This window comes from Bemisia tabaci, chromosome 1, assembly GCF_918797505.1.
Source record: "Bemisia tabaci chromosome 1, PGI_BMITA_v3".
Taxonomy (NCBI): domain Eukaryota; kingdom Metazoa; phylum Arthropoda; class Insecta; order Hemiptera; family Aleyrodidae; genus Bemisia; species Bemisia tabaci.
In genome coordinates, this window is record NC_092793.1 from 45,911,686 (window position 1) to 45,928,206 (window position 16,521).

Consider the following 16,521-nt stretch of genomic DNA (forward strand, 5'->3'; position numbering starts at 1 on the left):
CTCAAGATTGAATGCCTTATGTAGTTCTGTATCAGAATTATTTTGGTCTCTCATACTAAAGAGGTAAATGAATTATCTCTGTTTCAGCAGCAATCGCCCCGAGCAAAGTCTGTGGCTGCACCCTCACAAGCCCCTCGTGTCGCAATTAGCCCTGCTAGCTCTCTTCTCATAAACGCTGCTCAACGTGTGAGGGACCCGCGTCTGAGGAAGTTAAAGGACAGCAAATCGGGAGGAACGTCTCCTCCGGTTTCGTCTCCTGTATCCTCACCTGCTGAAAGCAACTGCGCTATCAACAATGGTGCCCCCTCCAGTCCAAGGAAAGGGGTAGTGGATGCTGCGAAGGAAGAAGCTGATGCACTGAAACCTGAGAAAAGTACCGAACGAAGCAAAGATAAGGAAAAGCGTAGGAAATCGAAAAAGTCTAGTAAAACTGATACACATCCTTCTAGTCCTAGTAAGCAATCAGATCTTCTGAATAATAGTATGACAGAGAAGTTTTTAGAAAATATAGCATGTAAGGCCTATTTCCTAACCTCATCCAAACCTCTAACTTATGCTATCCTTGTCCATTAACACTTAAAATATCTCTTAAATGTGATGGAAATATCCCAGTTATTTCATTATTCTTACCTGTGGTCCTCATAATAGTCCAAATGTTGTTCTCTACTCATTTCTGTAAATGAGTACTTGAAAGCGCACCCAGCAAGTTAGCCAATGTTCAAGCATTAGCTTTTTAGGTTATTTTCAAGTAGTTGCTCTCTCTCAATTTTTATCTCAATTTTCCTTCATAACTCAATGCTAACTTAGTGCAAGAATGAGCATTCGTAGTCTGACACATGAAAAGTTTGATTTTGGTTCCACATCATACCGTTTTACCGATGGGGTTAATGTGTGAAGCCAAAGTTCATCTTTGAACTGCTCCAAAGTAATGCAATAGATTCATATCTGTACGAAATCAAAACCCTGGTCTCCTTTATCTTAGATTTCAAGGTGTCAGTCAAATTTTCGTCTATTGATTTTTTGACTGAAACCCATTAAGACAGGGAAAGTGTATGCAATCGAGTTCTGAAGGCACACATATTTTGACAGTAACTATGAATATGATTAATAACATTTATTAGGGCTGTTTCTTTTTGAGAAATTCTCATATTTAGTGTGAGTATTAATTCCATTTCTTTTTTTATGAATACACTACCACTTATTTTTCAGAATAGGAGAATTTCTCAATTTTTCTGCTTTCCCCCCCCCCCCCTTTTTTTTTTTCACCTGAAGAAACTTCACCTATCTTTTAGTGGAAAAACTGAAAGCTTTTTTCCTCCAAAAGCCGAAACTGTTAGTTCAGTATAGTAAAATTTAACAAGCTTCAACGCAACTACTATGCGTTCTAGGTACCTAAATGGTTTACCTAATTTTTTTTTTTTTTTTTTTTAAATTTTTTTTAATTTTTTTTTTGTTTTTTTTTATTTTTTATTTATTTATTTTTTTTTGAGCAAAACTACATTCTTATTTACCAAATATAAGCACAATTTTGGAATACTTTGAAGCCAAAAATTATATGGGGGAGTAAAGGCTGTTGAAGTCTTCGGTCAGAGAACAGGATTCCAGTTTGTCCTAATTTTCTGATGCAATATTTCTGTACCTTGCTGCAGGCCGGTCTGTAATTATATCAAAGGACTGATTAGTTTTAAGTAAATTATCTGTGATATCCCCTCTCCATCCTTCACCATTTTCCCATTTTTCCCTTTTCCTCAAAATCCTCACACCCTCAAAATATGTCTTACAATCAGATGTATTTTCTAAAAACAACTCTCTCATTAAATTTTTATTTTTTAACGCATACTGACTTTCTCATATGTATGTATATACTTATATATTTATCTTTTTTTTTCCTTTTTTAATTGGGTATTTTAAGTGTCCTTTTGCATACTTTTTTTATTCCTTCATTTTCTGACTCCGAAAAGGAGAAGTCTTGCTCTCTATTTTGAGCACTGTTCAAGTGCTTTCTCTTCTTTTTGTGAAACATTGTTTTTTTTTCTGAATTATTTTTGAATAGTTTTTCTTACTTGGTAGCTCATAGTTCCTTGTTTATCGGCTGTGTACTTTTTACAAATATATAACTTTATACAATTCGCATTCATTAACGTGAAAGTATTATGAGTAGAATGAATCATAGTTGCTACAGATAGCCGAGAAAAGGTAATCCTTCAACCTTTACCCTTTCTTTCATCGGTTCAATCATGAAAAAGCCTCAAGGCTAAGAGGGTGGATTTTAAAAGGCACGGGTCCTTTTTTCATGTTCTTCAATAATTCTTTTAATATCATCAGTAGAGAATCTTGCTTGTAAAGTTGAAACTTGGGCCCTGGAACTTGCGTCAGCACAAATAATCCAGTTGCGTTCATTTTGAATGAATACCATGAACTCATCAGTGTCTCTTAGTTTTTTGTGTGATATTTCTCTCTAATCAGTATCAGTCATTCCTCACAAATCATCTGTAAGTTGTAATTCCCATCTAACACTCAGGAGAGTAATATTTCCTTTTCCTCAGCCTCGTGATGAAAGATACTTTAAAGTCAGCAAGAGGCTATATGGCTGAGAAAGATCAGTTTTTAAAATTATTGGTAGGCAAAAAGGGTGACTTTAGAACTTGCAAGGCCAAATTTTTCAGAATTTTTGACTGGTATGCTCTGAGTGGATTAAGCTTTTCAGGTATTCCTAAATATGTACCTGAAATTAGCCAAAATAAGGCACATCTTTAGACCTAGTCTCCTAACTTTAGAACAAAAGCCCTCGGAGCGTCTATTTTTGTAAGGGGGAATTTCAACACTGTAATGTATCACAAGGAGTCAAATTCGTAATCATGCCTTAGACGTTGAGGCCCTCTTAACCAATGTAATTCTTCAATTCTTATAGCTCAAGCTGACCATCAAATTTAAAAAGTAATTATGAATACAGCTCTGAAGAGCAGTCGTATCTATTTGTCCAGATGGATACCAAAGGCATATCCATCTCATGTTTAGAGTTCAGCAGGCTTCAACCTTCATTTCAATTTCTGATGGATATCAGAGTTAAGGGAAGGAAAGATTCCTCGGAATCAAGGAAGACAGCGAGTGACTTTTTTTTTCGTAGACAGTTGTTATGAACCTGTCAGTAATTTTGATGATTTAAAAAAGGGGGTAGGATGAAAAAAAGAATAATAATAAATTAGTATGTACATCCACAAGATCTACAAGACTCCTAATGTGAACTTAAGAAACATCCAGAACTATCTCAAGAAGTCAATCATAAGAGAATATTAGAAAAGATAATAAATCCAATATTGTTGAAGAATTTGTATTTATGAAGTGATAAAGGGCAGCTTTGTACTCAACCACCCATAAAAATGATGGTCTCCATATCATTTTTCACCTCCTTGCTCTTCGTCAAAGATACAATATCCCAAAGCTGTTCTTAAGTTCAGCAAAATTGAGGAGATTTTTTCCCCCACGTTTGTAATTGTATCAACACAGAGTTGATCTGGTCTATACAATCCTATTTCACCAAATCTTGGCAAGAATTTGCTCTGGAAAGAGCAAAATATAGAACAAATTTTTTCTATGCTGAAAATAAATGAAGACAATTTTGCTATTGAAATTCATTGCCAAAAACTGTCTTTTACCCCAATATCTAATTCACCTCCCCTCCCCCTCCTCCCTCATATGTATTTTGCCTGTCGGCTCAACAAAGAACGCTGTCGCATCATTTTTAAGGTGTTTTAAAGACATATTTTTTTTAGGAGCAACACTTGCAACAATTTTTGATAACAAGCCACCAGAGTTGGGCGTGAATAATTCGGCAATTACTGATATTGGTGCAGCAACGCTGACTGGACGCTCGGTCCTCAGAATTCTCTACCTGATAAGATAGATCAATCGTCAAATCATTCGCCCGATTGACAATTGATGGGACATTGCTGATTGACCGAATAATTTTTTCCCAACTCTGCAGGGCACAATGGTGTTTTGTTTGAAATTATTTTTTATCAAGGGGGCTGGGCTTATCTTCACGCGTTAAATTTGAGACACCCTGTTGTAGCAATTGTTGTGCAACAATTGAAACCAGCCCCAGAGAATGTTTTTATGTTGATATGGAGCACTGTTTTCAGTCGCTACCTCGAATATTATCTTTTATTGACCATTCAGAATTGAGTAAACAGAAACAACAATTCTTTGCTACAATCAAAATATGTTTCCAATTGTTGACCAATTTTTTGTTTTACCAATAAAACAGTCTATGCAGCAATATAAGTACCATTAAAGCTAAGCTATATCTACAATCTAAATTTTTATCCTTATCACTGCTACGTTCTTTCTGTTGAAAGACTCAGAGCATTAAAACACTTCAGTATTTTAAGTATAATGGACAGAATGATGCTCACAGTTTTACCCCTTGAACAAAGCATGAATTAAGTTTCTTGCACTTGAGTCCCGGATTCATGAATTTAAGTAAATCCTGAAAAAAGGAGGTAGCAAAGAACTTTAGGATTAATATAGGGGCTTCAAACCTCTCATAAGTTCGTAAAGGACTTAATGGAATGGAAAAAACTTTGGGGGACAAAGGTTTTCGTAAGTCTCTGAAGAAAGGCATATGGCTGAGCATGTCTCACATCCCTGGTTTGCTGGATACCAGGGATGGGAGGCAGCAGTTACTGCCAATGCATTTTATTCCTGCTTTTAAATTATAAAAATATATTTTATTAATTAAAAGTATTGTAAAAGTTACAAATTGTACGGCATTTAACTCAAATATCCTCTCTTAAGTAAGAGATATGGATCATCAGTCCAGGATTTTTCTTCTGTGAAGGCTGTTTCCTTGATCCTATCAGATGGTAGAAAATAATGAGTATTGGATAAATTCATGATAAAGTAAGAAAAATAGCATGATCTCCGGCTTTAGCGAAATGATTATCTTATGTCGACAGTACTGAACTTGATGGTTGTAAATTCAATCAATCAAAAGTTACTTCCGGCAGCTGTGAATGGTGCCTGTCATAGCAGTCATTTGAGGCAAGATTACGCGACAGATATTAGGATTCTCTCACAAATATGGTGAAGAGGGGTGTCAAAGTTCATTCCCTGATCGCTGCTGAGCTGGTAGGTTGATACGGATCAATCTCTGTCAGTGTCAAATCATCGTAAACTTTTGGTACACGTATTTAAGATAATGAAAATGACTCACTAGGAATAGCACAATATTCCCTTTCCTCAAAAATTTGCCAATCTTATATCCTGCTTGACAGAAGTAAGCGGCTTCCCATTACTTCTCAAAATGTTTTTGTATCTGAAAGGAGTGATGTCCCTTTAGACCAAAACGTAATGAATTCTTGTTTTCAAATTTTTTTTATGCGTCATTTTCAATTCGCTTTCTTTTAATTGTCTGTGGTCGTCACATGTAGCTTTTCATCCATATTATTTTAATCAATTCAACCCAAAAATGTTTGAAATCACTTCAGTCAGAATCACACTAGGGTCGTAAAGTAAACTACAGTTAAAAACCCTTCAAATCAAGAGCTAGACTCATGGTATCGGTGGATATCTCACTTTTATCGTGTTTGTTTTTTTTTCGTTTGTAATGAAGTGTGAGGACCTGCAATGGAAATATGTGTCACGATACACATTTTTCGGGTGTGCTTTGAAGTCGTAGCCTCCTAGCACCGCAAATTTACCCTCTTCCTACAATGTTAGTCTTCAAGAGTGTCTGGGCACTCAAATATTTCTCATTTGTCAACTACTTACCTGTCTTTTTATGATATATGTTGTCTGCTATACTTTTCATCTCATCAATTTTCTGTCAAACTTTTACAAGTGTATTCGCTAATTCCTTCCGTGTCAAAAATCTTATATTTTTGGGAGTGCTTCAACGATCCCCCCCCCCCCCCCCCCCGACAGTCCTAGCTCTCACTTCCCCAGGTTCAATTTCATTAGGACCTACTAACTTTGCATATGTCATAGAGCTAGCTAGCTACTATTCAGCTAGCTTTAGTTGAACTAACTACTGGAGCTCTCACTCTGTCTATTGTTGCTCTGCATATCTGTTTTTGGGTCGCTTGGCTCATCAAACATATGTACAAGGTAACAATTCAGTTTCTTCAGCTCCGAAAACTCCAATAGTGGTTCAGGGTTCTTAAATCATCATCATTCTATATTGATTTGTTTGCGGAAGCTTATTACAAAATAATAAGACTCCTCTGTGGTCTCTCATTAGTGCTGTTGGTTTTCGATGTGCCCGATAAAATTTTTGCTCTACATTGTCTCGAATTTAATTTTAGCCCAGCAAAGTGAGATAAATCAGTTTAGGCTTTGTTTTGTTGGTACAAAAGACCGCTTGAACCAGGTAGTAAAGTTGTGTTGTTAAGAAAGAGGAAGGGGATAAAAGGAGAAGTTAGTATAATACAATAATAAGGGCTTTCAAGACTTTTGTTCTCTTAAAGGCTTTCAAGACTTTTGTTCTCTTCTTTTTGAATTAATTTTGAATTTTTGCGACAATAAAGACACAAGAGTCAGGGAAATTAGGTTGACAGACTTCGCGATCAAGAAAGAGGATTTGCCATTTTGATAAGAGCATCCTATTAGTTTAATGTTTATTCCTACGGACTTTCAATGCTTCAATGAAGGTGGTATATTTTTGCTTTGCCCTGAAAGATGTACCAACTTATTTGGTGTGAACTCACCGTAGCCTTTAATTCACCAAATTTCAGCATACATTGTAAAAATTACTGCAACTAATGGTTGAAGAAAAGATACTCTGTCTATCGTCAGATCAACATAATTTCTCCGAAAATTTGCCTCTTTCATTCTGAAATAGTGTCTATGTTTTGGCCCAGTGAAATAGTGGCAAAGCTCTCATCTCTATTTTTCATAAAAATTTGAAATAGTTGATTTTTTCTCAGCACTTCAAACGCACAATTTATCACATACAATAGAATTTCCAAAATTTGATAGAATAGTTCACTTATACGCAACGTGAAACTATTACGCATGGCTCAAAATCGTGTATAAAACTTGTGTTTTCAACATTTAATTTTTTTTTTTTTCCATTGAATTTTTTTATACTTTGATTGTGGCTAACGTCTGTCATTTGCCTGGTTGTATAAGTGCCTCCAAAGAATTGTTAGCTTCGTCTCCAGCTGTCAGCGATCTGTTGTGTTGGCGGAACACTCATCACTTCATGCCTTGGATCTGAAAACATTGTTCTCGTGCTTTGTTTTTTCCCTTTGTTGATTCTAAAATTTGACAAATTCTAACTGTTGATTCCTAATAAATATGAAAAAATTTTAAGATGTTGTTCTATCATTAGATGCTGCTAACCTTATAAAACTTCTTATTCGATTGAGTGTTCTCCACCTACTGTTTTGGTTTATGTATCTTGCTTCTTTGGTGCCAGTATTATTCCTTCACACATTCAAGTGAGGTTGTTAGTTTGTCCTATTATTTTATGTAACATATTTATTATTAGGAAAATCATTTATTTTTTATATTTTGTACCGAAATTAACTAATACAAACAAAAATGGCATAATTGTAGGAAGCAAATAATATTGATTCTACAGCTTACTAAAAATTGATTTCACCAAAGAAACTAATGACACCAAGATTTCCAAGTACTCCATCCAACGTTCAAGTCAAGACAATGTTTTCAAATTTAATTTTTAAATTATCTTGATTTCTCTCTTGAAACCCCCTCATCATGAAACCTTTTGTTTACCCTTAGAATTTTTATTTTATTTCATTTTGCAAAGTTACAAGTCTTGCGTGTATAGTTTTTACAAATTTTTACAAATTATTTTCTTCCAAATAGAGGTACCCAGTTTTTCCCAACAACACAACATTATAAAAATAAAAGGAGATTTGTCCTTCAGTTTTTATTTTTAAATCTTTCAATTTCCAGTATCGCCATTTTTTTTTTATGATAGAAATTTTGCCGTAACCTATTTCATTCGTATCCACTTATTTCGGGTGTTAACCGAACTCAAAAGTTTTCCGTATACCCAATCAGCCACTTAAATTCACCTACATTCCAATTGCCACAATTTAAACAAATGAGATTTTTTAATTTTGAAGAACCTTTGTTTCCAAAAGAATGGCCTAGTGATTCTGATTAAAATTCAATACATTATCCCACTTGGTGTCATTTCCACTGCCTGCCTCTTTTGCCTTTTCTGATCTGAGGGCAGTGACTGTAAACAGCCTGATTACGGTAACTTAGGACTTTAATATCTCAATTCCCCTTTCGGAAGAGGTATTAATATTCCTCCTTTTTGCATTGTAACAGCGGTCTAAGTCGTTGCATTGCAACAGAGATGCTACTTTTTCTCCCTCCTAGATGACAGGCGAAGCCTAACCTCATAGTGAATTATACTTTTTGCAGGTTTAGATTATCTTTTATTTTGAGGTCTGATTTTCTACCTCACAGTGCATCAGACAGACCAGCATCTTTGTAGCAGCCTGATTGTTGAAACTTTATCTAGCTTTGTCGGCAAAATAAGACAAGATTTAGCCCTTTCCGCTCCGTGTAATATATCAATTTTTGATGTCTTGTCGCGTTGACATGAATTTCAACAATTACGCCATACTTAGCCCTAGAATTTTATCTTTGAAGTTTTTTGGACAAATGTATTTTCCACCGCGTAAAACATCCTATAAAATGTCATTTTTTATCATTGATGGCTTACTTTTCCCTGCTTTTTCAATAGTTAATTATCGTACTACTTGAGGGATAGAATTCGGGAAAACAAATAATAATCTAAAAATTAAAAAATTAATATCAGTATGAAAGTTACCCTCTCACCCTTTCAAGGTAATGCAATCAGTGCATCAGTAATGATATGATCTCTCTTTTTATCTTACAAATAATGGTCACTCCAATCTTTATTTTTCTCTCTTATAAGTTTTCAATTCTCCTGCCATTTGATATAACCACAATTTTTTATCCAATAATTAAATGAATATTTGTATTTTGATTTCATCAGTACATGATAGTCATGAATATAACCGAATACTTCTGAGTTTTCATGACGTTTAATTTTAGTCATCATATAATCCTTCCTGTCATGGAACGTTTAATTCATTTTTTTTTCAACTGAATAACTCAATTTATTAAAATTATAGTGCATTGACAATCCTGCTTACCACTGAAAAATCACTCAAGTTTTCCACGAGTTTTTTGCAGTTTTCATAATGGCAGTAGGATTTTATAATCTGGTCATAAGGAACGGGGTGGGATGGTTTGGATTAAAGGATATCGATCAGTCAAAAAATGCAATGCTCTCCCGGCAATACTCATGCACCGATCAGCTTCGAACTGAAGTTAAACATGAAATCAAATGGAGTGGTCTTGCACAATTTTTCTAATCGTATTTTACAATAGACATTATCACATTATCAAGCAAAAAAGATTATTTACAGCACGAGATAAGACATTTCTTTATGGGGTTGTTGTTATTTAAATGACATTGATTTGGGTACATACTTAACATTTCACTAATGTCTCTTCAAATGGTAGGATCAGAGCTGGATGGGGGGGGGATGTCCCACCCGAAAATGTTGAGGAATTCTTGTTTAACTATCCACAGAAAATGTAGAAGATAATTTACAAGCCTCTTTGAGTAATGAAGTGAACCGTCAAGTGAAAATTTCCCATGTCTTAATGCAATGGAGTCCCTCTGGCTCAGAAATTTTTAAGTCCAAAGGACGGCACTGCAAATTACAGACAGTTGCATCCTTTTTCGCACATCAAGTCGGTCGGACAAGTTCAAATTCCAATCTTCTATCTGTATTAGATTTGAAAAGACAAAGCATTAAACCTACTTTAAGCTTAGCACCATCACCTCAACAGCATACTTTTAACATGTTACTTTTTAAAACTATTGCTTTACACAAGGCTAGAGTTCAAAGACAACTGTACAAAGCAGAGAACAACTAAGTTTGTTTCCAAACTCCTGTTGCAGACTAGTCTCTTTTGCTTAAAATTACTCGAGTGGACTCCTTTGAACAAAAAATCTGAGTAGAGCTCTGCGTATATCGACGTATTTTTATTTCATTGGTAGCTTAATATAAAGTATCCTACAGAATCAGAAATGAAACCATTCAAGTAATTATTTTTGTTCCTTTCCAAACAATTTGTATTTTACAGGACGGGTAGATCCTAATTAATGATCCAGATAATCATTGTCCTTTTGTCTTCGCCTCTGTTGAAAGGAGAACCTAGGTAATCAAATGCATTTAGAAGTCAGCGGGAAGTAGAAATTCTTATCCTTCTGTTACCATCAATTTCTGAGCTGCATCGTCTCCGACTAGTGTAAGAATGCAGTAGCAACGTTTAGTCATCAACTGCTTTTAAAACAATTTTCAGTTCAGAAAACATTTATTTTTTCTTATTTACTGTTTTTTTTTTCAATTGAACTCTCACGAAGGATTCGACGGATGTCGCTGTTGAAGAACATGATGTGGACAATTGTTAGAGCCTCTCAACTGGGTTTTTTGTGCTCGTACGAAAGATATTTTCAGGGTGTGTCCTCAAAGTTGCAATGTCTCGTCATATTCTGATTTGTGATTACAGAAGGAAGTCCAAAAACAGATAAACTTGAGTCAGAAGAAAGTGCCAGTACAGATCTCAAGAAGAGTTGCTCGGATGAGCTCATACAAAAAGCTATGAGCAGTCCTGTGGTGGCCCCCGCACTCCTGAAGACCGAGATGATATTAAAACCTCCTCAAGATGTTGATTTGCGAGTGCTACCTACCTCACCCAAGAAAAGAGTGTCCGACAACAAAAGTGAAGAGCCACCTACAAAGAAAAACAAAGCTGAAATGTACAACATGTACGTAATTATTTATTTCCTTGATCATTTTGCTGCAAGCAGTCTCTTCTATGAAGCTGCCCAAGACTTTTGTGTGGACAATGAAGTTGTAAAAACTTGATTGTTTCATTGTAGTGCTCAAGTCATCAACTTGTGTATTTTAGTGGCAGGTCATCTTTGACTTTCTCTGTTTGGTCATTCTAGAAAGGTAATACTGAGGGACAAGCAACTTCTTTGGCTGTCTCCAACCCATTGGCGAATCAAAGCCCCAGCTTTGATTTTTTTTTTATGTATCACCTCTGCTTATAATGTCATTGATTGAATGAATACCAGTTTCAAAGCTCATTCAGAACTTCAGATCGCTCTTCCATTCACTGCTCCATAAAATTGCCAAGTGCTGTTTTTACTGGCAAGTAACATAAGCTCATCAAAAATGCAAGATATGTCCTGAAGATCTCCCATCCCTCGAAGTCTTGTCTTTAAAATTTTGGTACTAGTAATGTTAATCAGATGAATTCAGGCCTCTTCCTGAAATCTTTTCAGCTCTGCAACTTACCTCGCAGGAAGTCATTATGCTTGCCCTTACCTTTCAAACTCTTCTTTCAGGTTATTTGGAAATGAGGATGTGGATCTCCGCCAGGATGTCGATTTAAGGCTTCCTGTAACAGGAGTCCCTCTACTTGTCTCTTCTATATCCGCTCCTACGCAACACTTAGCCACAGCAGCAGTGTTTGATAGTTCAATGACCATGTCAACAGCTTCTTCTCCCAAGGCTGTTGCTCCCGTCACTATTGCTCAGCGTCCGGAAACATCCAAAACCAGTAAACCGTCATCCAGCAGTACCTCATCTCCAAAGCGAGAATCTGCAAAAGAATCTTCCCGTCCTAGTAGTTCTAAATCAAAAGCAGAATCCAAAAAGTCCTCTGAAAAATCTGCTTCATCTAGGAGAGCTAAAAAGTCACCATCTCCTCCTCTATCCAAGACGCCCTCTCCTCCTCCTCCACCCATAATATCTATGAAGCGGGACTCACCTCTCAAGGAGTCAACAAAAGAGAACTCTCGGTCATGGGCTAAGTACAAGGAAGTGAAACCGGACAAGTTCAAGTCTCCGTATAGAATTCCAACGAAAAGATTCAATCCCAGGCTGGAACGCCCTATCGAACCCAACAAACTAGGTAAGTACTAAGTGCCATCAATAATCAAGGAAAGTAAAAACTGTCAAAGCACAGTTCCATGATAGGAGTAACTGATGCATTACTACAATACGCAGCATAAAGCAGTCAGAACTTATCCATCTCTTTCATTTATTTACTTTTTTTTGTTGATTAACTAGGAAAATTTACCTCCAGAAAACAAATTATGACAGAAGTTGTTGCATGCCCAAAGATGAGTTAGTGTGTGAAATTGCGAGCCTTTCCTATTATTCTAGTGTAATCATTGAATTTCTAATCATCCATGTTTTGGCCCCGACTCTACGAAGGTCTCTTCTTTATGCAAAATTCCTGTTCATAGAAATTGTTCCAGAAATCCATGTAAAGGAATTTGGAGACAACCTTCTGCATTCGAAGTTTATTTATAAGGATCAAGTTTTCAATACTTGTCTTTCAACAACAGGGGTAAAGTCCACTGAACAGCTGTCTGAAAGCAGAAGTGGTACTTTAGATGTTAAGTCATGTCTTTTCTTTCTCTAAAATGGGTTTTTCATCTGCTCTACTTCATTGTCCACAGATCATATAATTCAGCACCAGTCACCTCTAAGTTACCGCTCTGAGTTAGATGCAGGCAAAGAAACTCGCAGCTACTTGGATAATCAACACCTAAATATGAACACGTATCGCAGCTCATATTACACAGACATGAATCATTCTAATGACATTTCGTCAATCGGTGAGCGACGGCCTAAAACAATGGCAGATATGAAAGCAGAACCTCTAGATGAAGGGTCAAGAGCTCCTGAGCCATATCAGCCAGAACTTAGGATGTCTGAACCAGTATCTGTCAAGATGGAACAATGTCTTGAGCCTCATACCTCTCCTAAAATGGAAACGGAGCCTGGATCAGAAGTTCCAGTGGTGCTTCCAGAACCTCCGAAACCACCAGCCACACTGCTGCCCCCACTCCCCCAACCGCCTCAACCACTCCCAATGCCTCAACATTATCCAGCCCCTCTTCTTCAACCTCCAATAGTGCCTGTCCGTCCAATGGTTCATCCTCAAGGTCCGTTGAGGCATGATCTAGTAGATCATCCCGAAAGATCGCGGATGATGCTTGATCACCCTGAAAGGCCAAGGATGATGAATCACCAGGAGAGACCTAGAATGATGCTGGATCATCAGGAGAGGCATCCATTCCCAAGGCCTAACTTCAATTTCAACCATCATCCTGGTATGAGACCTAGGTATGTATTCGTTTTGAATGTAAAAGCGGTTTGCAGATTATTTTCCAGCTTCCAGAAAGTGTTTTTGTACGACAACCTAAATTCCAGGAATCGCGTTCCGAAAAACGGATGCTCAAATTTTGCTTTTTATTATTTATTTTTATTTTTCTCTTAGTAAGAAATAGTAAGTTTGTACAAGGGTGGTCTAAGTTTGTTCTAACATACTTATCAGCATTTGATCTTTAATATTCTCTAATACTTAAAAACTAAAACTGATCTTTCAGAGAGTTCCATCGTCATCAAATAGAGTTTTTAGTGATAATATTACCTAATACTTATCCGCAAGTGTGTACTGAACAGCGGAGGGGAAATTTGTAACTAAAATGACAAAGCCAAGACAATTGATCTCTGAACAGAAAACAAGAATCCCACTGGTTTACCTATCTAGATCCATTTAAGTTACCAAAATCTTTCCAGTTGAAGAATTAATGGAATTTAAATAAGTAATCGTATACCTAATAATACAAAAGTATCCTTCAAAAGACTTATTCCCTAAAATATGTGCAGTTTGATAAAAAGATAATTTACCTCGCGTAATGTCTATTAATAGGTGAGAATTTCTGCACACAACATTTCAACTTTAGAACATTGTTTGAAAAATAAATTAAATGAATTTAATAAAATAAAATATGATTCTAAAATATTTAATTGGTGTGTATTTTGTTTTGTTTCCAGTCATTTATTTGTTGGACCTGGGCGCCCACCTCTAAGACTATCCTGTGATTTTGCACCTACAAACCCCAAATTGCTAGAAATTTGTGCATTAGATGTAATGACCACGATCAACATTGACGGTGTTCCTAGAGAGATACGCTTTTATGGACTGACAGCAGTTGTGTTTCTTTCAAATGATGATCCAAGAGAAATACGCTTTCAAGAAGGTTATAGAAACGTTTTATTCAATGATGAAGATTCCATACGATTGAAATTGAATGACGAAGCTGTAGACTTTGAACTAGATGGAAAAATTCATAAGTAAGTTACAAAAATTAGGACCTCATTTTTCTTGATTCTGATTTTTTTTCTTTGCTTCTGAGTGAGGAGGAAATCTTATTATGGCAACTACTGTCCCTGCATAGGCTGCAGGCAAGCAGCAAAAGGTCTTTAGCAGTGGCAAGTGGCCATTATAGACATTCCAAAACCGCCTGTACCCAGCGTAGACAGGGATTGAGGCATATGACTTGACAAGATTAGTCTAGATGCATGAAATTACAAAATTTGTATTAATTTAAACTACATACCAATGCATTTTGGCATGAGCTCCATCATCAGGGTACAACTTACAAAAACAAAGACAATTAACAAAACGCAGCAATAAAAATAATAGTAAAAAAATTACATAGTTCGGTTGAGAACTACCGAACTATGTAACTTTTTTACCATGTTATTTTTATTGCTGTGTGTTAATTTCTTTGTCTTTGTAAGTTGTACCCTGATGATGGCGCTCATGTCGAAATGCATTGGTATGTTGATTAAATTAATAAAAATGTTGTTATTTTTTGCATCTAGACTAATCTTGTCTTGCTAATTCTTTCAAGTCATATCTAATAGATGCAGTAATGCAGAATTACCAGAGATTGAGGCAAACCCGGACTCCTGAGCTATGCACCCTGCATTTTGAAGGTTGGCAGCTCTTTCTGTAAGATTCCTGCTCAATTGAGGCCAGTTGGTCCATCCTTCTTATGGGTATGCAGATGTGCCAATGAACATCCAATCCTATGCACCCATCCATGTCCATATCCAGCGCTAAATTTGATGCGCACTGATCTATTGTTAAATTTTAAGACGGGTTCCACTCTCACCTCAAAACGTTACATGTATAATTGACCTTCAAAGTTAAATTTTAGAAAACATTACAACAGTCTGTCAGGAAGTGTCTCCCTTCAACCGGGCAGATATTTCTTTCCTTTGACTAGAAAATCCATTTTCAATACTTCAGTACCTATTCTAATCATTGTCTGCTTTGATTGTTTTGCCCGAATAGAATTAGATTAGGTGCTCCAACTAGAGAATTATATATAGATGGTAAAGGATTTTCTCTTGGATGGAATACTGAACCTACGCCAATTTTTATTGATGGGAAAGAGCATCATGTCCAGCTAGAAGGTGAACCACCTCCAGTCACGATCCTACCAGAAAAGCGGCTTGATCTAGTCGCAGGGAAAATAAATTTGGTCGTCGATGGAGAGCAATTGATAACAATGTATCTAGACTACAAACCACAGAGGTATGTCTCGCTTCAATTTTTTCTCTTGTTTTCAAAGAAAAATACCAAAATTTGAATAATTCCCTCATTTTCCTTGGCAAGAAATTAACTATAAACAAGCCAAAATATGTATGTACTAGTTGCTCCTCTAGCGCACAAGGGCACTCTGCGACGCCTAACCGCCACTGAAATCTATCGAGGTAGAGCTAGAGCTGTTCGTTTTCTTTGTTGGTAATTATCTATAGCATTGCCAAAACATGTTTGTAAAAACAGATTACCAATTGCATTGAAACATGGTGTAACAAAAAACCATCTTTTTTGATCATCTTCCTCTCTACATATTGATCCTCCTGTCTAAAATTCCACTTATGTTTTTGAGTATTCTCTCATTTTTGTGTATGTGTGCATCTCTGTTGTAGGTTTGACATTGATGGTGTACCATATGTGCTACAGTTTATGAACGCTTTAAAAAGAGTGAAAATCAACAATCGAGTGTTCAATGTAAGTTGGTCTTCGTTTTTTTTGGTCAAGGTCAGTTAGGCTGCATTATTGTTAAAAAAATGAGTCATGGTAGATGAACCAATCATTACTTTCTGTCAGAAAATAAACAATAAGTGACGACAGCTACTTAATATACAGCTTTTAAATATTTTCCTTTTTAATGCATTTATAATCCATGGAAAAACCTCGCAAGAACCTCAGAAATTAGTCACAAAAACCATTTTTGCAAGTTTTGATAAGTTTCTGTGTGACTATGAAAGCTCTCTTACCCAAGTAGTGCAGTGCAATGTAAATATTGAAATGAAATTGCGATTTTTCTTACCTTCACTTTGTCAATAAATGCAGATTTTAAACGATTAATGAGATGAGCTACGTTCATTAGAAAGATATGCAATTTGGAATGCTAAGAGGAATTTCGACTTCTTTCAATTTTATTGTAATCAATTTCATTGAGAAGTGTCCCTTCAAATAGAACATAGGGAATATACACAACACTCTGATACACTAACAATAATTTGATAACGTAATTGCACTTTATTGCAATCT

At 36.1% G+C, this 16,521-nt stretch overlaps 1 protein-coding gene across 3 annotated transcripts in view; it reads left to right on the forward strand.

Annotated features, from left to right (window-relative positions):
• The window catches only part of LOC109038843 (uncharacterized), a 53,199-nt gene that overhangs the window by 25,870 nt on the left and 10,808 nt on the right, over positions 1-16,521 (forward strand). For 2 of the 3 annotated variants that reach the window (XM_072301702.1, XM_072301686.1), the window contains exons 7-13: positions 88-454; positions 10,594-10,852; positions 11,438-12,006; positions 12,560-13,229; positions 13,944-14,243; positions 15,253-15,495; positions 15,894-15,975. In XM_072301702.1, the coding sequence (XP_072157803.1) occupies positions 88-454; positions 10,594-10,852; positions 11,438-12,006; positions 12,560-13,229; positions 13,944-14,243; positions 15,253-15,495; positions 15,894-15,975 (2,490 nt within the window). The remainder of the gene's footprint in view (positions 1-87; positions 455-10,593; positions 10,853-11,437; positions 12,007-12,559; positions 13,230-13,943; positions 14,244-15,252; positions 15,496-15,893; positions 15,976-16,521) is intronic. The other variant, XM_072301693.1, reaches the window with a different exon arrangement.